Source organism: Nicotiana tomentosiformis, chromosome 11 (assembly GCF_000390325.3).
Source record: "Nicotiana tomentosiformis chromosome 11, ASM39032v3, whole genome shotgun sequence".
Lineage (NCBI taxonomy): Eukaryota > Viridiplantae > Streptophyta > Magnoliopsida > Solanales > Solanaceae > Nicotiana > Nicotiana tomentosiformis.
The window spans coordinates 37,185,727-37,211,994 of record NC_090822.1 but is presented as its reverse complement, the minus strand read 5'-3'; the positions used below and the strand labels follow the sequence as shown (position 1 = coordinate 37,211,994).

Here is a 26,268-nt window from a genome sequence, read left to right as displayed (position 1 = left end):
ATTTGGGCTGACAAATGCCCCAACAACATTTATGGATTTGATGAACCAGGTATTCAAGCCCTATTTGGATTCATTTTTGGTGGTATTCATTGAAGATATCTTGATTTACTCCGGTAGTCGAGAGGAGCATGAGTAGCATATTCGGATTATGCTTCAGACTTTGAAGAATAATCAGTTATATGCCAAATTTTCAAAATGCAAATTTTGGTTAGACTCAGTTGACTTTTTTGGGCACGTTGTATCGGCAGAAGGCATAAAAGTGGATCCTAAGAAGATTAAGATAGTTCAGAAGTGGCCTAGACCTACTTCAGCTACAGAGATCTAGAGTTTCCTGGGTCTGGCAGGTTATTATCGACTGTTTGTGGAGGGATTTTCATCTATAGCATCTCCATCGACCAAATTGACCCGTAAGGGTGCCCCATTCAGATGGTCAGACGAATGTGAGTTAAGCTTTCAGAAGCTCAAGACTGCTTTGACTACGATGCCAGTGTGATGCATCTCACATTGGGCTTGGTGGAGTATTAATCCAAGATGGCAGAGTGATTGCATATGCGTCGCGACAGTTGAAAGTTGATGAGAAAAATTATCGTGTTCATGATGTAGAATTGGCAGCCATAGTTCACGCGTTGAAGATTTGGAGACATTACCTTTATGGTGTCTCGTGTGAGGTATCCACTGATCATCATAGTCTACAGTATCTGTTCAAAGAATAAGATCTCAATTTGAGGCAGAGAAGATGGTTGGAGCTATTGAAAGACTATGATATCACCATTTTGTATCACCCCGAAAAGGCCAATATGGTGGCTAATGCTTTGAGTAGAAAGGCTGTGAGTATGGGCAACCTTGCGTATATTCCTGTTGGTGAAAGGCCGTTAGCTGCAAATGTTAAGACTTTGGCTAATCAGTTCGTGAGATTAGATGTTTCAGAGTCCAGTCGGATTCTAGCTTGCACAGTCGCTCGGTTTTCCTTGTATGAACGTATTAGAGAGTGACAGTATGATGATCCTCATTTGCTTGTCCTTAAGGACACGGTGTGGCACGATGGTGCCAAACAGGTTGCTGTGGGAGATAATGGAGTTTTTCGGATGCAGGGTCGTATATGTGTTCCTAATGTGGATGGGCTTCGTGAATTAATTCTTGAGGAAGCCCACAGTTCCCGGTATTCTATTCATCCGGGTTCTGCCAAAATGTATCAAGATTTGGAAAACATTATTGGTGGAGAGGAATGAAAAAGGATATAGTTGCATATGTAGCTCAGTGTTTAGATTGTGAGCAAGTCAAGTACGAGTATTAGAAACCTAGTGGTTTGCTTCAGAAGTTAGAAATTCCTGAGTATAAGTGGGAGCGTATCACTATGGATTTTGTTGTTGGACTCCCGTGGACTGAGAAGAAGTTCGATGCAGTATGGGTCATTGTAGACAGGTTGACCAAGTCAGCACATTTCATTCCAGTAGCAGTTACATATTCTTCAGAGCGGTTAGCGGATATTTACATCCGCGAGATTGTCCGCCTTCACGGTGTGCCCGTGTCTATTGTTTCAGATCAAGGTACACAGTTCACCTGGAGGGCTGTACAGTGTGATTTAGGCATGCGGGTTGAGTTGAGTACAATATTTCATCCACAATCAGACGGACAGTCATAGCTCACTATTCAGATACTGGAAGATATGCTTCACGCTTGTGTTATAGACTTTGGAGGTTCTTGGGATCAGTTCTTGCCACTTGTAGAGTTTGCTTATAATAACAATTACCACTTGAGCATTCAGATGGCTCCATATGAAGCATTATATGGGAGGCGATGTCGTTCACCAGTTGGCTAGTTTGAAACGGGAGAGGCTCGATTGTTGGATACCGATTTGATACAGGATGCCTTGGATAAGGTCAAGATTATTTAGGACCGACTTCGCACAGCTCAGTCTAGGAAAAAGAGTTATGCTGACCGTAAAGTTCGTGATGTTGTATTCATGGTTGGAGAAAGAGTATTGCTCCGGGTTTAACCTAAGAAGGGTGTAATGAGGTTCGGAAAGAAGGGCAAGTTGAGCCATAGGTATATAGGACCTTTTGAAATTCTTGAAAGGGTGGGTGAAGTAGCCTACAGGCTTGCATTACCACCTAGTTTATCAGCAGTTCATCCGGTGTTCCATGTGTCTACGCTCCAGAAATATCATGGTGATCCGTCCCATGTGTTAGATTTCAACTCGGTCCAATTGGACAAGGATTTGACTTATGAGGAGGAGCCGGTAGCTATTCTAGCCCGGCAGGTCCGACAATTGACGTCTAAGAGTTATCCTTCAGTTCGGGTGTAATGGAGAGGCCAACCGGTTGAAGAATCTACTTGGGAGTCCGAGTTGGACATGTGGAGTAGATATCCACACCTTTTCACCACCTCGGGTAATTTTCTAATTCCGTTCGAGGACGAATGTTTGTTTTAGAGGTGGAGAATGTGATGACCCAATATGTCATCTTTAAATTTGATAACTATTTCTGTGTTCTTAAATCTCAAATAGCACCATTCAGCTTTCCTCGACTTACGTGCACACTCCATAAATTTTCCAGAATGATTCTATGTGAAAAATTGATTAAAATGTGAAATAGTGTTGTAAAACTCATTTGAGTTGACTTCGGTCAACGTTTTGAGCAAACGGACCAAGAAAAATATTTTGACAGTTCCGATAGGTATTGTGATTTAGGACTTGGCCGTATGCCCAGAATTTATATTGGAGGTCCCTAACTTGTGTTATCGCCATTTATTGAAAATTTGAAGCTTGAAAGGCTAAAGATTTCCAAAGTTTGACCGCGGATTTGACTTTATTGATATCATGGTCGGAACCTGATTCTGGAAATTGGAATAGTTCCGTTATGTCATTTATGACTTGTGCGCCAAATTTGAAGTCATTCCGGATTCGTTTAATACATTTCATCACGAGTTTTGTAAATTGAAAAGTTTGAAACTCAAAAGTTCGAATCGAGGTGTGAATTGTAAATTTGACGTTGTTTGGCGCGATTTGAGACCCCGAGTAAGACCGTATTATGTTACGGGACTTGTTGGTATATTCAGATGGGGTCCCGAGTACCCCGAGTGTAATTCGGATCAAAATCGGATCAAATTTTGGACTTAAGCAAATTCTGGAATTTGTTGCTTCTGGTGTGTTCGCTTCTGCGAAGCCTTGGCCGCATAAGTGTCTTCGCAGAAGGGTGAAGTCCATCGCAGAAGTGGAAAAGGGGAAGGGGCAGCTTCATCGGAGAAGCAGACGCTTTTCTGCATAAGCGAGCCCGCAGAAGCGACCACAATCTCCGCAAAAGCGAGCTCGCAGATGAGGCACTTGTGCCCGCAGATGCGAAAAAGCCTGGGCAGAACCCATAAAACCAGGGTTAGCCATTTTTACTCTTTTTTGAGTTTTGAGTCTCGGATTTGGGCAATTTCAAAGGGGGTTTTCACGACTTCGACTTGGGTTAGTGTTCTATACCCGAAAGTGATTATATTTCATAAATCTATGCTTATATTCATCGTTTATTTCGGATTTAAATGGAAGAACAATGGAATTTTTGTAAAACTTTCCAAAAACGAAATTTAAGATTTGAAGGTCCATTTGACATCGGAATTTGATAATTTTTTTCTGGTTGGACTCGTCTTGGAACAGGTGTTCGAATTTCGTGAGTTTTTCTGAGATTCGAGATGTGGGCCCCACTATAAATTTTTGAGATGTATTTCAGATTTTAATTCAAAAAATTAGTAATTTCATATGGAATTAATTCCTACAATTTGTATTGAGTATATTGAATTGTTTGTGACTAGATTTAAAGCTTTCGGCGTGAGGCAAAGGTTTATTTAGATCTTGAAATTGGTTGCGAAGTGAGGTAAGTGTCGTGGTTAACCTTGACTTGAGGGAATAAAACCCTTGAATTATTTGTTAAGTGAATTTCATGTGTAATGACGTATAGGCGAGGTGACGAGTACCTATACGTCGTCAAATTGATTGTTTGCATAATTATCTGAAAATCATAAATTCTTTTAAATCATAAATTAATTATTACATTAATTATTTCTCTCATATTCCTTGTTCAATATTATGTCTTGAATTGATGCTATAGATTCTACATGCTTATTTGAATTATGTGTCTTAATTGCTACTTGACATATAGCATATTAAATATTAAATTGCCTATTTTCTCCCTGATTTTCACAATTAATTACTACTTGTCATTACTTATTTTCCTAAATAAATCATAATTATTGTATGTCTTGTTGCCTAATAATTTCTTATTAATGTGTTATTTATTGGAGTATTTTTATATTTAAGAGTGGTTAAATTATGTTGTTGGAGCGGGTTGCACGCCGCAACGAAGTTAATTTAAGTTTATATTGTTGGAGCGGGTTGTACGCCCCAATAGAATTACTTAAAGTTTATATTGTTGGAGCGGGTTGCACGCCGCAACGGAATTTAATTGAAAGATTATATTGTTGGATCGGGTTGCACGCCGCAATGGATTTTATTTTAAGTTTATATTATTGGAGCGGGTTGCACGCCATAACGGTAATTAGTTGAGGGATTATGACTGCTGAATTGACTTCAATAATTGATATGATTTACCGATTTTACTTCTTCTCCTGTTATTATTATTATTATTATTATTATTATTATTATTATTATTATTATTATTATTATTATTATTATTATTATTATTATTATTATTATTATTGTGTACAAGTTAATGTAGGCGACCTACCTTAGCCTCGTCACTATTTCGTCGAGGTTAGGCTTGGCACTAACAAAGTACATGGGATCGGTTGTACTCATACTACACTCCGCACTTCTTGTGCAGATACTGGAGTTGGTCCAAGGGGAGTACCGTAGATTTGCTCGAATTCAACTATTAAAGGCAACTTGAGGTATAGTTGCACAACGTTCGCAGCTCCGAAGTCCTGTTCTATTTTATCTTAGCTGTGTGCTTTCTTTCTGACAACTTTATTTTGTTCGGACCCTTTTCTTTGTATTATCCGAGTAGCTCGTGCATGTGTGACACCAGATTCGGGGATGTATTTTGATGATTTAGTAGTTATGGTCTTTCGCACTTTATTTCAGTAATTGACTTCCATTTAATTTAATTGGTTTAAAAATGGTTAAGATTATTCTAACGTTGGTTGGCCTAGCAAGTGAAACGTTAGACGCCATCACAGTCCCGAAGGTGGGAATTTCGGGTCGTGAGATTATAAGAGTTTATTTGACAACAACTGTAGAACATGAATCAATCAGCTTCAAATAAGACACGTAAGGGGGAATTTAGCTAATGGAGGATTTAACATGATAAGACAACTTCATTTTTAATGAACATAAGAACCTAAGAGTCTAAGCCGGTCAAATTTCCATGTATAAGCCGTGCACACACTCGTCATCGCGTGTACACATCCTTCATGTAGTTCAAATAGTGCAAACAACTCAATTCCTACGGGGTAGTTCCCCCACACAACGTTAGGCAAGATACTTACCTCAAAAGCCCTCAATCAATACTCAAAAATAGTTTTTCCTTCACAATTCACCTCCGCTCGGCACAAATCTAACCAAAATTGACTTAATAACATCAAATAATGTAAGTGAAATCAATCCCAATAATTAAAGTTACGATCTTTACACAATTTCTCAAAGGTCAATAAAAGTCAACCCGGGACCCGCGCTGTCATAACCCGTATCCAATGGTAGATTCCGACGACCCTACGAGTTCATATATGTGATTAGTTTCAAAATCTGAGTCCAAATCGACTCTCAAAACTCAAATTCTTATTTTTCAAAAACTTGACAAAGTTTCACAAATTTTCAATTTGAATCACATGATTTTGATGTTAAAATCCAAGATATAATGATGGAATAAGATTAGAATCTTTTACCGAAAGTTTGTAGAAGAAAAACCCTCTTCCAAATCGCCTCCTACCGAGTCTAGGGTTCAAAATATGTTAAAATGAACCTAAGTCCTGAAGTACTCAGTTATAGACCAGCTGCAGATGTCGCATTTGCGACATGGAGTTTGCAAATGCGAACCCCGTAAAAGCGAGCATTTCATCGCAAAAGTGAAACATGGGACTTCCTGCTAAAGTCGCATTTGCGACCCAAATTATCACAAATGCGAAGATAGTTGTCATCGCAAAAATGACAAACATCTTCGCAAAAGCGAACAGCAAACACTCGCAAATGCGAGGCATTTTATCGCAAATGCGAACTCACCCCCAGCAACACAGAATCGTATAAGCGAATCGAAAATGCTATGACACCAGTACCAGCACACACAATTCCCAACAAAACACTCTGAAACGAATTCAGAACGCACCCGAGCCCTCGGGGCTCCAAATCAAACATCTGCACAAGTCTTAAAATATAACACGAACTCGCTCGCGTGATGAAAACACCAAATTAACCTGAAGAATCACGAATCGGATGCCAAAATGCATGAAAATCACCATGGACTTGAATAACTTCTAGAATCACAACCAAGCGTCCGAACCATACAAATCAACTCCAAGTGACACCAAATTATGCAGGCAAGTTCCATATGATAAAATAGACCTATTCCAAGTGATAGCCTTAAAGTCATATGCAAATCCTGGCATATGCCCAAGTCTAAACTCACCAACCGGACCTACCCGAACCATCAAAACTTTGATCCGGTGTCAAATACTCAAGAGTCAAACATGGTCAATTCTTCCAACTTTAAGCTTCTCAAATGAGAGTCACCCCTTAAAATCATTTTCGAACCACTCAAAAACCAGAGCCGATGATGCACATAAGTCATAATACACTATGTGAAGTTACTCATGACCTCAAACTGCCGAACCGAATGCAATTTCTCAAAACGACAAGCTAGGTCGTTGCATCCTCCCCCACTTAAACATAAATTCATCCTCGAACGTGCCGGGAGTCATTCCAAAGCAATCAAATCACTGCATAATTTCACCATACACTTTCATAGTTTGAAGTGGGACATGTGATACAAATATAACATTACTAGTTTGACTTTCCCAACACCAACATACAACCCACACTATATCTACGGAGCATATAATAGATACAAAAGAGTACTATGATAGTACTGGCAACAAGGCATCGGTTATACCTCAAAACATAATACACAAGGAACAAAATATATACGACCCCAAAATGAAGTAGGGCTCACCAAGTCAGATAGGAAGATGGTGTAACGCTATCACTGATTAAAGTCGCCTGCTATGGAACCACCTGCATCCATTAAAGATGCAGCGCTCCAGGTAAAAGGGACATTAGTACATATGGAATAGTACTAGTATGAATGACTAAACACCCTCTAAATAGAACGAATAATAAAACAAGGAAGAACAATCATAGAATCAATAGGAGCCTCAATAATGCAAAGGCATCAAGTTAGGAGCAAGATAAGATTTCAAGTAAATGTTGGTATTTTAGATTGGGAGATCTTTAGTACCGATATACCACCGTATCTTTAGCACGGAGTCCTATCACGGCCCGATCGGCTAGGCTGTCTCACCCAAAGACATCCAATCACAATCACAATCACAATCTCAAACACTATCACAATCACAATTTCAAGCATAGTCACCACCATGTATGCGGCATGGTATCCGATATCGACCCGATCAGCTAGACCGTCTCACCACAATGCCATGTGGATCGACATCACCCTTTGCTAGCAATCATCTCATCCAATTTAAGGGGAATAATCTCATCACATTAATCTCATCCCAGATAAGGGAAATAATCACAATCCACTCCTACACCGACACGTGTAGTTTCAGGGTTAGGTTATTTCAACCTGCCTTCCTCAGTGATTAACGATAATCACAAATATTTATTGTATAAAGGACTTTCAGCTCATTTCATAGTCGTTTACTTATCTTTTTATTTCATTGGCACTAGTGGCCACAAATGTAATATCATTCTGTGCACGTCTACCGTATTTCATATTTCATGTTCACCCCTTTTACTTTCAAACATCATCATGGATTATCAACAACAAAGCATCTCTAATCACGACTTTTAGTACACATATGAGAAAATAAGAGTCTTAGGCACATTGAGTTTTCATCCACAATTTGGCATAATAACTAGCAATTGAGACATAATTAAATTCATAATATTTCGACACATAGTGACATTTGAATACAATCTCGTAGGAAAACACAATATAATAAGAGCATTCCGAATACATTTTGAACATAGAAGTTTCGACACAGAATTTATTCGTAATAATCAAATTTAAAAGGAACAACATGGAACATGAGACATAAGAGCTTGAGCCAATCATAACTACAACTTACGAGGACATCAAGAGCTTCGATTCTACAAGAGGAGTTTAGCCAACATACCTCGCTTTGAGCTCCCTTAAGTACTAAAATGATCAGGAAATCCTAGCAACCTTAATCTGTTTAGAAACATAACAAGTTTGAACCAAAATTAGGAAGGTACTCGTGGTTTCAGCTCATTTGAGCATTTTATCAAACACTAGGTGGGCATAATGATTTCAAGGTCCTCTTATGGTGGATTCCTTCATCCCACAACCCAATATCTACCCTTTTGATCTCAACAACCTTCCCACAACTTTGTTGGTACATACATGCATAGATAACACCCCCATACCTAAGAATCACACTCCATATTCTACCACAAACTCGAAATTGAAGACTAGAGTGTGGAACCTTACCTCTTGGATGAAGACCTTGTGTCTTTTTCTTGTTAATTATTCAATACTTGAGCAAAGATTGGTGAACCAAGCACTTGATGCTTCCCCCTCTCTCTCTAAAATACTCCCCTCTCTCTAAAATGGCAGAATTCCTCTTCAAAATGGTCCTTCAAGGCTATTTATTAAAACAAGGTCGGGTTATAAAAATAGAAAAATAGACCCTCCGGACTTAGTTTAGTGGTCGCAGAGTGGACCGCAGAATAGATATGCGGTACGCAAAATAGGCCTCGAAAGTGATGCCAAAACTTGGGCTGCTCTAGATCAGTCTGCAGTCAGGTCTACGGTTACATCTATGATCCGCAGACTAGTTCTGCGGCCATGAAATGGCCCGCAGAATCATCCTCCAAATTTCTTCATGCCAATTCTGTAATGGAAGTGCGGCCCGAAAAATGATTATGCAGTCGCATAGTTGACCGCAGAACGACCTCAAAAATTGGCTATTTCTCTGCTTCACGCTGCGGCAGATCTACGGTCCGCGGAGTAGTTCTGCGATCGCATAATGGACAGCAAAAATACCCTATTCTACAACAATATATCTTCAACTCCCCAACGCGTTGTTAAACCCAAAACTCCCCATTAGTTTGTGGATGGAAGGTTGTACTAAGATTCACCTGAGTACCCAAACCTTGCTAAAATTTCCTCCAAAAGTTAGCTTTGAACTGTGCCCCTCGATTTGAGATGATAGAAACCGAAGTGTCATGAAACCTGACTAATTCCTTAATATACAACTAAGCATACTGTTTCGCTGTGTCGGTAGCCTTAACAGGTAAGAAGTGAGCTGATTTCTTGAGTCGATCCACAATTACTCAAATAGAGTCAAAGTTGTGAGGGGTGCGGGGTAGTCCTACCACAAAGTCCATGTTGATCATCTTCCACTTCCACATTGGAATCTCGATGTTTTGTGCCAACCCACCGGGCCTTTGGTGTTCGGCCTTCACTTGCCATAATGTCTGCTACATTTCATTTCATATCATTCCACCAGTAGACTTCCTTAAGGTCATGGTAGATCTTTGTAGATCCCGGGTGCACAGAATACCTCGTATTGTGAGCCTCAGTCATGGTTCTTTCCCGGAGACCATCTACATTTGGAACACATAATCTCCCTTGGTACCTTAGCGTACCGTCATCCATACCAAGAGAAAAATCCATAGTCTTATACTTATGGATCCCCTCCTTCAATTGTACCAACAATGGATCGCCGTATTGCTTCTCCTTGACTTCCACAACAAGCGATGATTCAGCCCTATTTTGTACGAGCAAACTCATCAAGAAGAATTTCTGCAGTCCTCAATCACGTTACTCTACCTCGGCGCCACAAAACCCCGGGTTCTAGGTGAAATTTTACGAGGACTTACAAGGGTACCATCACAGGATGTTCCACATAACTCAAATGCCCGCAGCAATAACTTTCGACCACCAAGGTTGTCCAATAACAATCTTGGTACCGGTAATACACTTCATATCGAATAAGACTTTGTTTAGGACCTCCACAACGCTTCCCATGATAAAAGAACATGCAAAAACTCATAACCACCCATGAAATCCACAAGCTAAGAAGCTCTCTCGCCCGTCAAGGGCCATTGCCCTATTCTGAGAAAAAATAGCACCATCCTTCCAAACACTCCTCCCGATACGATAGTGCAAATCTAAGGTCTAGAAACCTCATCTCAACCAATACAAGTAGCCCAACTGACAACTCACCCTGAAACCACATGGATTCTCACCCAACACGGTCCGTACACCAAACCAGCAACAACTCAGATATGCAGCAAAAATAGAAAGAAAGCAAGGTACGAGGACTGTCTAGCAAGTACAACAGATATAACAACAAAAGTACAATTTCGTTAACTCATCCCAAAGAGGGAAAACAAAACACCACATAAACACAAGGAAAGGGTATCCCACATAACATCCGTTGCGTCTTGCAGCCTAATCCCAAATATATCAATCCACATAGGGATACCCATCCAACCAAAGTGCTCGGGTTCACTGATCACGTGAATGCCGATATCAAGCACGATAGAGTGCACAACATAACTATGGGAAATGAATAGAAATAATACAACATGGTGGAAAATAAGAACTAAGGTGCAATTAGCAAACTATGTGATGACTTTGTATAAATATATAGCCTATTATTATTTTCCTTGACATTATTAGCCTCAATGCTTGCCTATTGTAGATGACCAAGTTGACTGAATGCTTCTCTTCACATTTAAGCCTAATTGACTACTCAAGACTGTTGTTTATCATGAACCATGACTTAGGATCTCCTAGGAAATTAATGCATGCTTAGAACCTACTAAAATATGTCTATGCCAAATCTTTTATAATTACCTGCTATTCCCTGAAACCCACTTGTGATCATATGAATTCTATATGTCAAGACTGTTGCAATGCCAAGGAAGACTTGTTCTTTGCTTTGATGTTTTGTGCTCACTGATCATTTGAGATTCCTAGGGTGAATTTCAATCCATGTCTTGTTTACTCCTCTTCACATGATGCTTGCTTGCTTTATTTACCTAAAAGTCAGCCTCTTTTCATCTAAATGTTCACTTATTAATAAACTAAGTTTGCTTGATTATTCCATATGTTAAACTCTACAAGTTATTTGTTCTCATTAGGCTCTTATGTTGAATCTTCCATGTTAAGTATGCATCTTACTTGTCTTGTCTATGACAGTGCTAGATTTCCATGTATAAACTCCTGCTTAAAGTTCCTTGGGATGGCTTTGGACTATGCTTTGTTCTAGAACTTTTTTTGAAATAACCCTGTTTCTGTTAAACTCTGTTTCTGGAAATACAACCACAAGCTTTGCCTCATATGTGCTTTGTGGGTCTTTCATTTTATTATGATCCTGTCTATAAGTTTTGGTTAGAGTTGTTGTTGGTCACAGCTTAAGGACTGAGTGTTTTAAGCTTTAAAGTTGTTCAATTAACTATGTGTGTAGTTTGTCACTTGTATAGACAAGTTTGGCATCCATTTCGGTAAGAAATTATTTGTTTGGGCCTGGTATGTAGGGCATGCTTTGGTACTAGAGGTCTGAAGAACACTGTCCACTCCTGAAATTTGGGCCTACAGTTCATATGAAGTTCTAAGCCTGTTTGAAGGCCCAGATGTGTTACTGGGTTATTCTATATTCGTATTTGGGCATGTAATCATTCTGTATGGTCTGTAATAACTTATAAAATTTAATGATGGGGAAATTAATGAAAAGGGAGTTGGGTTATTCCAATGCTTGCATAAAAGGGTAGAAAACATGCCTATAGGGTCTATGTGTTCTATTTGCTATTTCGTTCAACTTGCCTTATTTGTTATTTTGTTTAGCGTGTTGCACACTAATAGAAATCATGCCTGTAGGAACCACACACACACATTACTTAACTTGTCAAAGCATGTTGGCTCAAGTAATTTCTACACTTGCTTTCATGTCTACTACTAAACGCTTTAGATAGCATGCCTATAGGATACAATAATACATGCCTTTGCTAATGCTCATCTTGATATCATGGCCATAGGGTGATGGTAGGCTATAATCTCTTTTTTAGTCTCTTGTTACACTCTAATTCACTGCACTTTATTCGTGTATGAGCTTTAACTGTTAGTGTTATGCACTTATTGTATGTTATATGCCTTGTAGGAATGATTCTGAGCTATGTAGATGTTGTGGAGCTAATTCGAGCTATTTGGAGCTTTGAAGTCTGATTAAAAGTCCAAGTTATTAAGCCGGGATTGTGTTCGGGGGTCGACGACCAAGTCTTGACGTCAAAAATCGAAGTTTGATCCATACCCTGAGAAATCCCCACTGCCGCAACGCGTGGGGAGCCGCGCTTGTACAAATTCATGTGGTCTGTCAGAACTTAGCTCTCTGGATTTCTCCACTAATGCCATACATGGCGCGTTGCCCGATGCGGCACGCCTGTGCAATATTTACAGAGTAAATGTCCTATTTCGGCTAGGAAAAGGTTATTTTATTTGGGCCCTACCCTACTTGGTATAAATACATAAAAAATGCTATTTTCAGGACTTTGGACATACTTTAGACTGAAGGAAGCTAATGAGGAGTGGGAGGAGAAAAAGCACAAGGATTTCATCATTCCTCTCAAGACACGAGTTTAGATTGAATTTATGTTTTCCTCTACTTTAAATGTATTTGTGATGAATTGCTCCATATCTATGGAGTAGTTCTCTTTAGAGTTTGATAGATTTGGTGTATTGATGATTGTTTGTGGATTATAACTCTAGTTTTATATATTGAAGCATTTTTGGATGATTTAATTATTGTATATATATTCACTTGTTCATGTAATTGAGATAGGCATAACTTGTGATATCTTTGCATTATATTGTTGGTTGAGTTCATAGATTCTTCTAAGTAATCGAAAGAGGCTATTTGAATCATTGATTAAACTTAGTTAGGAGAATAATCGGAAGAGGTTTTCCTAAAGACCACTACGCATTCTAACATATCTTCGTAGTGCTTAAATTGGTTCATCTTGTGAGGTTAAGACTTAATCAAGAGAGGAGTTTCTGCTGAACATTTGAACTAATAATAGAGTGAATTTGAGAAACTCACTTGAAGATTGGAAGTGAATTATATAGAGTTAGAACCAGAACAATTATCTTGCACCTATCCTGTCAAAACCTATTTTCTCCCACTGATAACCTTAGTTGCTTATTCCTTGTCTCGATAGTCACTAGTCAATAGCTTTAGATTCTTAGTTAATTTTATTTATAAATCATACAAATCTCAATTATTGATCATCTATGATAGCAACCAAGCTAGAAACTACGAGAATACGGTTTAAATTCCATCCTTGTGGATACGATATTATGATATACAATATTTGATTAGCGAGAATAATTTAAGTGTGTGTTTTTTGCTCGTCAAACATTTGGCATACTCTAGACCGAAGGAATCTAAGGAGGAGTGGGAGGAGCAAAAGAAACCATTGCTCGTCCCGAATAATTACGCACGATGGTACACCCCACACTTAAACCATTGCTCGTCCTCGAGCAATCAAACTACACTTCATATAGTGTGGGGTGGGGGATGTACTTTTGTATGTATATTAGTTTTCTTTTTTACTTAGTTGTAGTAGTTACAAACAGAAAAAATTGAAAAAAATGACATAAACATTTTAAAATTTTCGATTTTTCCCGGTGATGGATATCATCGATAAGTTTCTTGAGGGATTAAAGTTGGAAAGAAAAAGACAAAACAAATTTCTTTTATTAGGTAGTGTTACAATTCCCCCTTGATTTTTCTTTGTGCCGCGGTTCTTTTCCAAGGGTTTTGTTTGAATCGGGTGTAGTTAGTTTTTATTTTGTAGAGTAGTAGGAAACCTTGTGCTATGGTTTGAATTGGAAGAAATATCTCTTGACTTTATTATACCTTGAGAATAGTAAGTGCTTTACTTGTGACATTTAGGCTCAATTTTTTACTCTTGCATAAGCACCTTAAATTGTATGATCTTAACTTTGCTTAACTGTTTTGACTAGAGTGTCTTGATAGTCCGATCCTTAACGAGTTATATGCGATGTGTGAGTGAGGTTTTGTGTATACTGTGCATTGCATTTGATGTCTAGAACTTTCCCTGTGTGTTTGCGAAGCGAAATAGTTGTTTTATTAAGTCTTGGAAGTAATATAGGCATTTCTTTGTGGAGCAAATGATATGTTTACCCACCTAATTGTTATATATCTTAGTTAATGTCACGACCCAAACCGATGGGCCGCGACGGGCACCTGGTACCTTACTCAACCGAGTACTAACATAATGTATCTTTTCGTATCATACTATCATAAATAACTAAGCCGGAAAGGCTGACATGAGATAAGTAGAATACAATATGAAATACCAACTTATACATAAGACATACGGGCCTATAAGACCAAAATAACCACTCGTACACTGAACATAGGCCGACAAGGAATCCCTCCACAAACTTCCTGTAACACCCTGCTAAGCATAAGAAACTGCAAATTTCGGTGGGCGCTATAGGTCTAGGCCAATTCTTTACTGCTGAAATCTTTTGAGGATCAACCTTGATTCCTTCTCTAGAGACAACATGACCCAAGAATGTGACACATTCGAGCCAAAATTGACACTTTGAAAACTTCGCATACAATTAGTGCTGATGAAGAGTCTACAAAACTGCCCTGAGATGATCGGCATGGTCCTCCCGACCTCGTGAATACACAAAAAGATCGTCAATAAACACTATCACAAAGGAGTCGAGGAAAGTCTTAAAAACTCGATTCATAAGATCCATGAAAGCCGTCGGGGCATTTGTTAGCCCAAAAGACATTACCAGAAACCCAAAGTGCCCATACTGGGTCCTAAAAGATGTTTTCGGAATATCCTGCTCCCTGATCTTCAATTGGTGGTACCCGGATCATAAATCAATTGTGGAGAAGTATCTAGCACCCTGTAGCTGATCAAACAAACCATATATCCTTGGTGGTGGGTATTTATTTTTGATTGTTACTTTGTTGAGCTGTCGGTAGTCAATACACATCCTCAGTGACCCATGTTTCTTCCTCACAAAGAGGACCAGTGTGCCTCATAGCGACACACTCGGTCGGATGAAACCCTTCTCTAACAAATCCTTCAATTGTTCCTTTAGTTCCTTCAATTATGTTGGTGCCATCCTGTAGGGTGGAATAGATATAGGCTATGTGACTGGCATCACATCAATCCCAAAATCAATCTCCCTATCTGGCGAAATCCCAGTGAGTTCATCAGGAAAGACCCCTGGAAATTCACGGAATCTCCCTATCAAGCCTACTTTGGCATCACGGAATTCGAGTTTTTAGGAAAAGCTTTTACGGGGCCTTACAAGTAACAAGTCTAACCTATGGTCTGAAAGCAGTGATGAGCACAAACAATATAGTAAAGATACAGAGTTTAACAATATAGAAAAGTAGGCATGCTTCTAGGTTTGACAGTTAAGTTTAGCATAGATAAAATATGCCAAATGTGACTGATAAGAAGAGTATGACGTCTTTATAGCTACATGCCAATGTGAATTCTGTATGTTGTGGTGCACAACCCGATCCACATGTATATAGCCATAAGTCTTGTTACAGCGTGTAACCCGATTCACATATATATAGTCATAAGGCTTGTTGCAGCGTGCAACCCGATCCACATATATATATATATATATATATCCATAAGGCTTGTTATGGCATGCAACCTGATCCATATATATATAGATATCACTCACAACATGGCACTCAAGCCCCAACTCAGTCACCTATCTCTTCAGTCTCTCGGGCTCACAACACTCATGCTGAGCATACATAATCAAAGATACGAGATGCAACAATATACGATAATAGAGACTGAGATATAACATGTAATGATGAATTTGACTGAGTACACAACTGCAATTAAACAGATAATTCAACTGCAAAGAACGACCATTGTGGGTCCCAATAGTACCAGCATATAGCCTAAACAAGATTTCTAACATGAGTCATAGCTCAAGTGCTATAACACATAGAGTACAGCAAAAATGTTCAGATAAAATAGCTACGTAGTTCCAAGGAATCGACTAAATCACAATTTCTACGGTGCACGCCCACACGCCCGTCACCTACCATGCGCGTCACCTCAAAATCAATCACATAGCATGTAATTCGAGGTTTCATATCCTCAGAACCAAGCTTAGAAGTGTTACTTACCTCAAATTATGCAAATTCCTACTCCGGCAAGCCCTTGCCTCTCGAAACGGCCTTCGGTTGCCTCGAATCTAGCCACAAACAGTTCGATACAATCAACACAAGCTAAAGGAATCGATTCCTTAAGAAAAGACTAAGTTGTTAATCAAAAGTCAAAAAGTTAACTAAAACGTCAACCCCTGGGCCCACGTCTCGGAATCCGATAAAAGTCACAAAATCCGAACACACATTCAACCACGAGTCCAAAATTACTCACATCCGATACCAAAATCTCGATCAAATCCCCAAAATTCTGCCTAAGGACTTTCCTCCATTTTTCCCAATATTTCAACCCAAATAACTAATTAAATGATGAAATCAAAGATATAAATATGGAATTTAACAAAAACTAAGGATCACTTACTCCTATCACTCCCTTGAAAATCTCCCCAAGAATCGCCTCCAACCGAGCTCCCAAAATCAGATTTGTGATATGAACTCAAACCCTCGTTTTTGAAATATTTAAAGTATACACAAATATCCTTAATCGCGATCGCGGAAACACCTTCGCGATCGCGAAGCACAAATTCCACTACCCCCAGAACTTCCTCTACGTGATCGTATGCACGCTCATGCGAACGTGAAGCATAGGCTTCTCAGGCCTACGCGATCGTGGTTAGACCTACGCATTCTCAAAGAACAATACACATGGCCAGCTCTTGCCTCTTTTCCTCTTCGCGAACGTGGCTTATCCCACGCGTTCGCAATGCACTGATTCCCCAGCCTACGCGATTGCATACCATAATTGGCGATCGCATTGAACAAAATACCACAACTGCTCCAATTAGCCTACGTGATCGCGGACATTCCCACGCGATCGCGTATAAGAAAACCATATCAGTACAACAGAAAATTTCAGCAATTCTCTAAGTCCAAAAATTGATATGTTAACCATACGAAACTCACCCGAGGCCCCCGGGACCTCAACCAAATATACCAACAAGTCCTAAAACACAATACGAATTAGTCGAGCCTTCAAATCACATCAAACAGCGCTAAAATTACAAATCGCGCATCGATTCAAGCCTAATGAACTTTTGAACTTCTAACCTCTACATTCGATGCCGAAACCTATCAAATCACATCTGATTGACATCAAATTTTGCGCACAAGTCACAAATAACACAACGGACCTACTTCAACTCTCGAAGCCAATATCCGAGCCTAGTAACCACAAAGTCAACTCTCGGTCAAACTTCTAAATCTCTAAAGATTCTAATTTTCCAACTTTCGCCATTTCAAGTCTAATTCAACTACGGGCCTCCAAATCACTATCCGGACATGCTCCTAAGTCCAAAATCACTCAACGGAGCTAACGAAACCATCAAAACTCCATTTCAAAGTCGTTTACACATAAGTCAATATTCGGTCAACCTTTTCAACTAAAGCTCCCAACCTTGAGACTAATTGTCTCAACTCATTCCGAAACCTCTCCGGACCCAAACCAGCTACCCCGGCAATTCACATAGCAACTATTAAGCATAAACTGAGTAGTAAATGGGGGAACGGGGCTACAACTCTCAAAACAATCGGCTGGGTCATTACATTCTCCCCATCTTAAACAAGCGTTAGTCCTCGAACGGGTCTAGAAATGTACTTGGAGTCTCAAATAGGCATGGATATCTTCTTCCAATCTCCCACTCGGACTCCCAAGTAGCCTCCTCAACCCTCTGGCCTATCCATTACACCTTCACTGAAGCTATGTCCTTTGACCTCAACTTTCGAACCTGTCGACCCAAAATGGCCACCGGCTCCACATCATAAGTCAAATCACCATCCAACCGAACTGTGTTGAAATCCATAACATGTGACGGATCGCCGACATACTTTAGGAGCATAGAAACATGCAACACTGGATGCACACTTGACAGACTAGGTGGCAAGGCAGCTTGTAAGCCACATCTCCAATCCTCTGAAGCACCTCAAACGGCCCAATATACCAAGGGCTTAACTTACCCTTCTTCCCGAACCTCATAACACCCTTCATGGGTGAAACATTGAGAAGTACCTTCTCCCCAACTATGTAAGCAACATAACAAACCTTCCTATCGGCGTGACTCTTCTGCCTAGACTGCGTCATGCGAAGTCGATCCTGAATCAATTTAACCTTGTCCAAAGCATCCTGAACCAAGTCACTACCCAATAGCCTAGCCTCACCCGGCTAAAACCAGCCCACAAGAGATTGACACTGCCTCCAATACAAAGTCTCATACGAAGCTATCTGAATGCTCAATTGGTAGCTACTGTTGTAGGCAAATGCTGTGAGCGGCAAAAATTGATCCAAAGAACCCCAAAAATCTATGACACAAGTGCGTAGCATATCCTCCAATATCTTAATAGTGTGCTCGGATTGTCCATTCGTCTAAGAGTGAAATGTTGTAATCAACTCAACCTGGGTGCCCAACTCACACTGCACTGCTCTCCAAAACTATGATGTAAATTGCGTGCCCCGATCTGAAATGGACACCGGCACACCGTGAAGGCAAACAATCTCGCGGATGTAAATCTCAGCCAACTTCTCTGAAGAATAGGTAGTCTTAACTGGAATGAAATGCGTGGACTTGGTTAGCCAATCCACAATCACCCAAATAGCATCAAACTTCCTCGAAAGTCCGTGGGAGCCCAACTGCTAAATCCATGGTGATATGCTCCCATTTCCACTCAGGAATCTCAAGCCTCTGAAGCAATCCGCCCGGCCTCTGATGCTCATACTTCACATTCTGACAGTTTAGCCACCGAGCTACAAACCCCACTATATCCTTCTTCATCCTCATCCACTAATAGTGTTGCCTCAATTCCTGATGCATCTTCACGGCACCCGGATGAATAGAATACTGTGAATTGTGGGCCTCCTCAAGAATTAACTCATGTAGCCCATCTACATTAGGCACATAAATCCGACCATGCATCCTCAACACCCCATCATCCCCAATAGTAACATCCTTGGCATCACCGTGCTGAACTATGTCCTTTAGGACAAACAAATGGGGATCATCATACTGGCGCTGTATGATGCGATCAAATAAGGAAGACTGAGAAATCACACAATCTAGAACCTGGCTGGGCTCCGAAACATACCTCACGAACTGGTTGGCCAAGGCATGAACATCAACTGCAAGCAGTCTCTCACCAACAGGAATGAATGCAAGGCTACCCATACTCACTACCTTTCTACTCAAGACATCGGCCACCACATTGGCCTTCTCGGGATGATACAGAATAGTAATATCATAGTCCTTTAGCAGCTCCAACCATCTCCGCTATCTCAAATTTAGATCCTTCTATTTGAACAAGTTCTGAAGACTCCAACGATCTGTAAATATCTCACAAGACACACCATAGAGATAGTGCCTCCAAATCTTCAATGCATGGATGATGGCAGCTAATTCCAAATCATGAACAGTGTAGTTCTTCTCATGGGGCTTCAACTGATGTGAAGCATAAGCAATTACTCTACCCCCTCCCCCCCCCAAATCAAGACACGCCCAATACCAATCTGAGAAGCATCACAATACACTGTATAAGAGCCTGAAGCTAAAGGCAAAACTAGAACTAGAGTTGTGGTCAAGGCAATCTTGAGCTTCGGAAAGGTCTCCTCACACTCATCCGACCACTTAAAAGGGGCACCCTTCTGGGTCAATTTGGCCAAAGGCGATGTAATAGACGAGAAACCCTCCACGAAGCAACGACAAAAACCGGCAAAGCCGAGAAAGCTCTAAATCTATGTAGCTGAGATGGCCTGGGCCTACTCTGAACTACCTCTATCTTCTTCGAATCCTCCTTAATCCCTTCACTAGACACCATGTGCCCCAAAACCACCACCGAACTAAGCAAAAACTCACACTTGGAGATCTTGGCATAAAGTTTCTCCTCCCTCGATTGTTGTAGTACAATCCTCAAATGCTGGGTATGCTCCTCCTGGCTACGAGAGTACACTAGGATATCATCAATGAATACTATGACAAATGTGTTGAGATAAGACTGAAATACATTGTTCATCAGATGCATGAAAGTTGTTGGGGCGTTGGTCAGCCCAAAACACATCACAAGGAACTCATAGTGACTATAACGGGTCATGAATACTGTCTTTAGAATATCCGAGTCCCGAATCTTTAACTGGTGATATCCAGACCTCAAATCAATCTTAGAGAACACTCTCGCTCCCTGAAGCTGGTCCAATAGATCATCAATATACGGCAAAGGATACTTGTTCTTGATTGTAACTTTATTCAACTTCCAATAGTCGATGCACATCCACATAGTACCATTCTTCTTCACAAACAAAACCGGTGCACCCCCAAGGGGACGTACTGGGCCTAATAGACCCCTTATCAAGAAGTTCCTGAAGTTGTTCTTTCAATTCCTTCAATTCAGCTGGTGCCATTCGATATAGAGGAATAGAAATGGGCTAAGTTCCCGGAACCAAGTCAATACCAAAGTCAATATCCCTGTCGCGCGGCATGCCCGGCAAGTCTGCAGGAAACACATCTGTAAAGTCTCGCACCACCGTAACAGAATCAATAGTAGGGGCATCAGCACCTATATCCCTCACAAAGACCAAATAAGACAGACACCCCTTCCCAACCATCCGTTGGGCCTTCAAATAAGAAATCGCCCTATTGGGAACATAATCTAGAGAACCTCTCCACTCGATCCTTGGCAACCCCGGCATTTCCAACTTCACGGACTTAGCGTGACAATCCAAAATAGCATGACACGGAGACAACCAATCCATGCCCAAGATCACGTCGAAATCGACCATACTAAGCAATAAGATCTCAACTCTAGTCTCCAATCCCCCAATAGTCATTACACATGACTGATATACATGGTCAACAATAATAGTATCGCCCATTGGCATAGATACATGAACATATGAAATTAAAGACTCACAGGGCATATCCAGATAAAGAGCAAAATATGATAATACATACGAATAAGTGGAGCCACGGTCAAATAATACAGAAGCATCCATGTGGCATACTAAGACAATACATGTGATCACTGTGTTTGAAGAAATGGCATCTAGCCTGGCAGGAATAGCATAGAATCGGGCATGACCGCTACCTGATCGGCCTCCCCCTCTAGGGCGACCCCTAGCTGCCTGAGCCCCACCCTGAGTTGGTTGGGAAGGTGGTGATGTAACTGGTGCTAAAGTCATAGACTGGCCCCCTACTTAATTGGACCTCCCAAGAGGAGGGGACACTGCCTTCTAATATGACCAAGCTCCCCACACTCGTAGAAACCCCGATTCGACAATGGTAGTGGGGACTGGATCGGGCCCCAAGAACCAGAATACCTGCTAGAAGAACTCAGTACAGACGAACCCTGAACTGAAGGAGCACGGGACGAACTCTAAATTGGGAGAGCACTAAGAGATGACTGCCCCGGACGAGCACTATATGAACTATGGCTAGATGATGCACCATGATGAACTGGACGAGTTATCTGAGCGGGCCTATAAGGACGACCCCTACTCTGGTGGAACTACCCCCAGAAGGAACACCACTGAAACCACTCAAACCACGAGGCCTCTTGGCCTCCCTCTCCTCACGCTATTGACTACGGACCATCTCTATCTGTCAAGCAATATCAACCACCTCATCGAATATAGCACCTGATACACTCTTCCGAGTCATAAGCAAATGAAACTGATAGGTGAGGCCATGAATAAACTCTTAATCCTCTCCCTCTCAGTGGAAACCAGCCAAACTATATGACGAGACAACTCTGAAAACCTCATTTCATACTGGTCACAGACATGTCATCCTGACGTAGCTGCTCAAACTATCTGTGCAGCTCCTCCCTGCGAGTTTGTGGCATGAACTTCTCCAAGAAGAGAACAGAGAACTCATGCCATGTAAGTGGTGTTGTACAGACTGGTCTGCGCCTCTCATAGGCCTCCCACCATCTGAAGGCAGCCCCAGTAAACTGAAAAGTAGTGAATGAGACCCCACTGGTCTCCAGAATACCCGTCATGCGAAGAATTTGCTGGCACCTATCCAAAAAGACTTGGGTATCCTCAGACTCAGTCCCACTGAATGATGGAGGCTGGAGCCTCCCAAATCTCTCTAGTCTCCTTTGCTCATCATCAGTCATAACGGGACCCACCTAGGCCTGTGCAACTGCAACCAACTGGGTTGGTAGTACCCTCAGTGTCTAAAGTCCCTGCATCACCTGCTCTGGAGTACGGGCGGCGAGAGTATGAGTACCTCCCCCGACCTGAGAAGTGGCTGCTGCGGCCGGACTGAGACCACATGAGCTAGGCTAGTGCAACAGTCAATATCTAGGCTAGAGCCTCCTGAAGGCCTGGAATCACAAAAAGCACAGCTGGTGCCTGAGCTGGTCCCACCGGCTCAACCACATCCGGAACCTGCTCCCGAGCTGGGGCAACTGGTGGATCTGCAGGTGCTACTCTAGCTGCTATACGCATTGCACCTCTACCACTAACGCCACCCCTACCATGACCCCGGCCTCTCGTGGTCCTAGTCGGTGGTACTGGTGGATGTCAATGTTGTCTGATAGCACGTCTCTTCACCATCTGCGAGAGAATAGAATAACAGAAGTTTAGTTCCCGAAATTAACAAATACGCACGACAAGAATACAAGAATGTGAAGTTTCCTAATGGTTCGGCAGCCTCTCGAAGATAAGTACAGACGTCTATGTACCGATCCGCAAGGCTCTACTAAACTTGCTCAAGACTCATGAGACCTATGTAACCTAGGCTTTGATACCAACTTGTCACGACCCAAAACCCTACATGTTGTGATGGAGCCTATCATGGTACTAGGCAAGTCGATGTCTCACACATACCAATATTTTTAAATCCCAAATATACGAAAATAGGTTTAAATAATTAAGAATTTCGTAAAACAAAACTGAATATAAACATCGTAACTCAGTACAAAATTCTCACAAATGATCTGAGTGTCACACAATACATGAGCATCTACATAATCACACGGCCTAACCAAAGGAAAACTGTCTAGGAAAGTAGAATAGTATAAACAAGACTAAATGATAAATAAGGAGAGTCAAGGTCTGCGGACGCCAAGGCAGCTACCTTGATGATCTCCGAACTGATGAAACGCCAGGAATCAGCAACCGTCGTGCACGAAAACACCTAGATTTGCACACAAAGTGCAGGGTGTATCGTGAGCACAACCACTCAATAAGTAAGAAGTCTAACTTGTGGTCCGAAAGAAGTGACGAGATCAAACAATATAGTAAAGATACAGAGTTTAACAATATAGAAAAGTAGGCATGCTTCTAGATCGACAGTTAACTTTAGCACGGATAAAATATGTCGAGTGTGACTGATAATAAGAGTATGACATATCTATAGCTACATGCCATTATGAATACCGTATGTGATGCAACACGGTGAAATCCCAAGTACTCACACTCTCGGAGCTCTCACTCTGCCCGTCTCAATTCTCGCTCGTCACGCTTAGTCACTCAGCACTGTACGATACCTGCTGCGACGTGTAGCCCGATCCACATATACCCATAAGACTTGTTGCGGTGCGCAACCCAATCCACACACACACACACACACACACACACACACATATATATATATATATATATATATATAGCCATAAGGCTTGTTGCGGCATGCAACTCGATCCATGTATATATATCCATAAGGCTTGTTACGGCGTGCAACCTGATCCACATATATATAGCCATAAGGCTTGTTGCGGCGTGCAACCCGATATATATATATATATATATATATATATATATATATATATATATATATATATATATATATATACTCACATCACGGCACTCAGGTCCCAACTCAGTCACCAATCTCTCGGGCTCACAACACTCATGCTAAGCAACCCTAATCAATGATACGAGTTGTGGCAATATACGATAACAGAGACTGAGATATGACACGTAATGATAAATCTGACTGAGTACACAACTGCAATCAAACAGATAACTCAACAGCAAAGAACGACCATTGTGGGTCCCAATAGTACCAGCATATAGTCTAAACATGATTTTTAGCACGAGTCACAGCTCAAGTGCTCTAACACATAGAGTACAGCAAAAATGTTCAGATAAAATAGCTATGCAGTTCCAAGGAATCGACTAAATCACAATTTCTATGGTGCACGCTCACACGCCCGTCACCTAGCATGTGCGTCATATCAACATCAATCACATAGCACGTAATTCGGGGTTTTATACCCTCAGAACCAAGCTTAAAAGTGTTACTTACCTCAAACTGTGAAAATCCCTACTCCAACAAGCCCTTGCCTCACGAAAAAACCTCTGATTTCCTCGAATCTAGCCACAAACTGTTCGATACAATCAATACGAGCTAAAGGAATCAATTCCATAAGAAAATACTAAGTTCTTAATCAAAAGTCAAAAAGTCAACTTAAAAGTCAACCCCCAGGCCCACGTCTTATAATCCGATAAAAGTCATAAAATCCGAACATACATCCAACCACGAGCCCACCCATACCAAAATTATTCACATCTGATACCAAAATCTCAATCAAATCCCCAAAATTCGGCCTAAGGACTTTCCTTCATTTTTCCCCAATTTTTCAACCCAACTATATCGGTATTACCAAGTCAATATTTGGTGATTTTTTCTCCTTTTGTTTTCCTTTTTGTTTTTATTTTTTTTATTTTTGAAAAATGGGACCAGAGTTAAAGAAAGGTTTCCACTCTTCCTCTTTTGATTTTTGATAAATGGGATCAAACCCGAGGAAGGGTTCCCCCTTTTTTTGGATTTTGGGATCAAAACGGAAAATATTTTTAGAACTGAAGCGTAGTTCCGTTTAGGAGCATTGACAGAAAAGTAAAATGACGGGCTGTGTATCGTTCCGTATAGGAGCATTGTTAATATGGGATTGGGTATCATTCCGTTTAGGAGCGCTGACAGAAAAGTAAAATGACGAAATATGTACCGTTCTGTATAGGAGCATTGTTAGTACGGGGCTAGGTACCGTTCAGTTTGGGACCGTTGATAGAAAAGTAAAATTTCCATATGTTGGCAGAGCAAGAATTAAAAATCTCCGCATGATAGGAGTGGCTGAAATGTAAAATCTCTGCGCGATGGGAGAGACAGGAATTGAAAATCTCTGCACGATGGGAGTATTTTTTGGTTTTTGAAAAATGTGGTCGAACCTGGTAAGGGTCCCTGATTGATGATTATTTTTTGATGATTTTGAAAACTGTGACCGAACCCGCAGGTTGCCTACGTACCTTGTCGAACCAATAATCAGGTCAGGCGTAGTTCTGAAAGATTACAGATAAAGAGAGGTTTGTTTTGGATTTTTTTTTTAATTTCCTCAAGGAAAGAGGATGATGTTTTTTTTATTTTGATGTTGATGTCTCACGGGAAGACTTTTAGAGAAGCAACTGAGGAAGATATACATATGTTTGTTATATTATTTTTTGATTTTTTGGGAATGATCCCTTTGTAAGGATCTTTAGTCAACTATGACCCAAATGGCCAGACTTGACTGATTCGTCCAACTAAGGACGAGAAAAACCAGACCCATTACAGGTTGCCTACGTATCTTGACACGAGCCCAAGAATCAGGCACATGTAGTTCATGAAGATTAGGGATAGAGGAAGATGTTTCTAATTTTTTTTTGAATTTCTTCAAGGAGGAATTATGCAGGAACATGTTTTGGATTTTGATTTTCCATTGATGTTTATAGAAAGACTTCGAAGCACCAGCGGAAGATATATACATTTTACATTTTTTTCAGAGATGACTCTTTCGCAAGGATCTTTGGTCAAATATGACCCAAGTGGCCAAACTTGACTGACTCGTCCAACT

The 26,268-nt window shown here is 40.8% G+C and overlaps 1 protein-coding gene across 1 annotated transcript in view; it reads left to right on the top strand.

Moving 5' to 3' along the window:
• The first annotated feature begins 797 nt into the window (after positions 1-797).
• The window catches only part of LOC117281797 (NADH-ubiquinone oxidoreductase chain 2-like), a 45,228-nt gene continuing 19,757 nt past the window's right edge, over positions 798-26,268 (top strand). The window contains exon 1 of the mRNA XM_033661649.2: positions 798-978. Coding sequence (XP_033517540.2) covers positions 798-978 — 181 coding nt within the window. The remainder of the gene's footprint in view (positions 979-26,268) is intronic.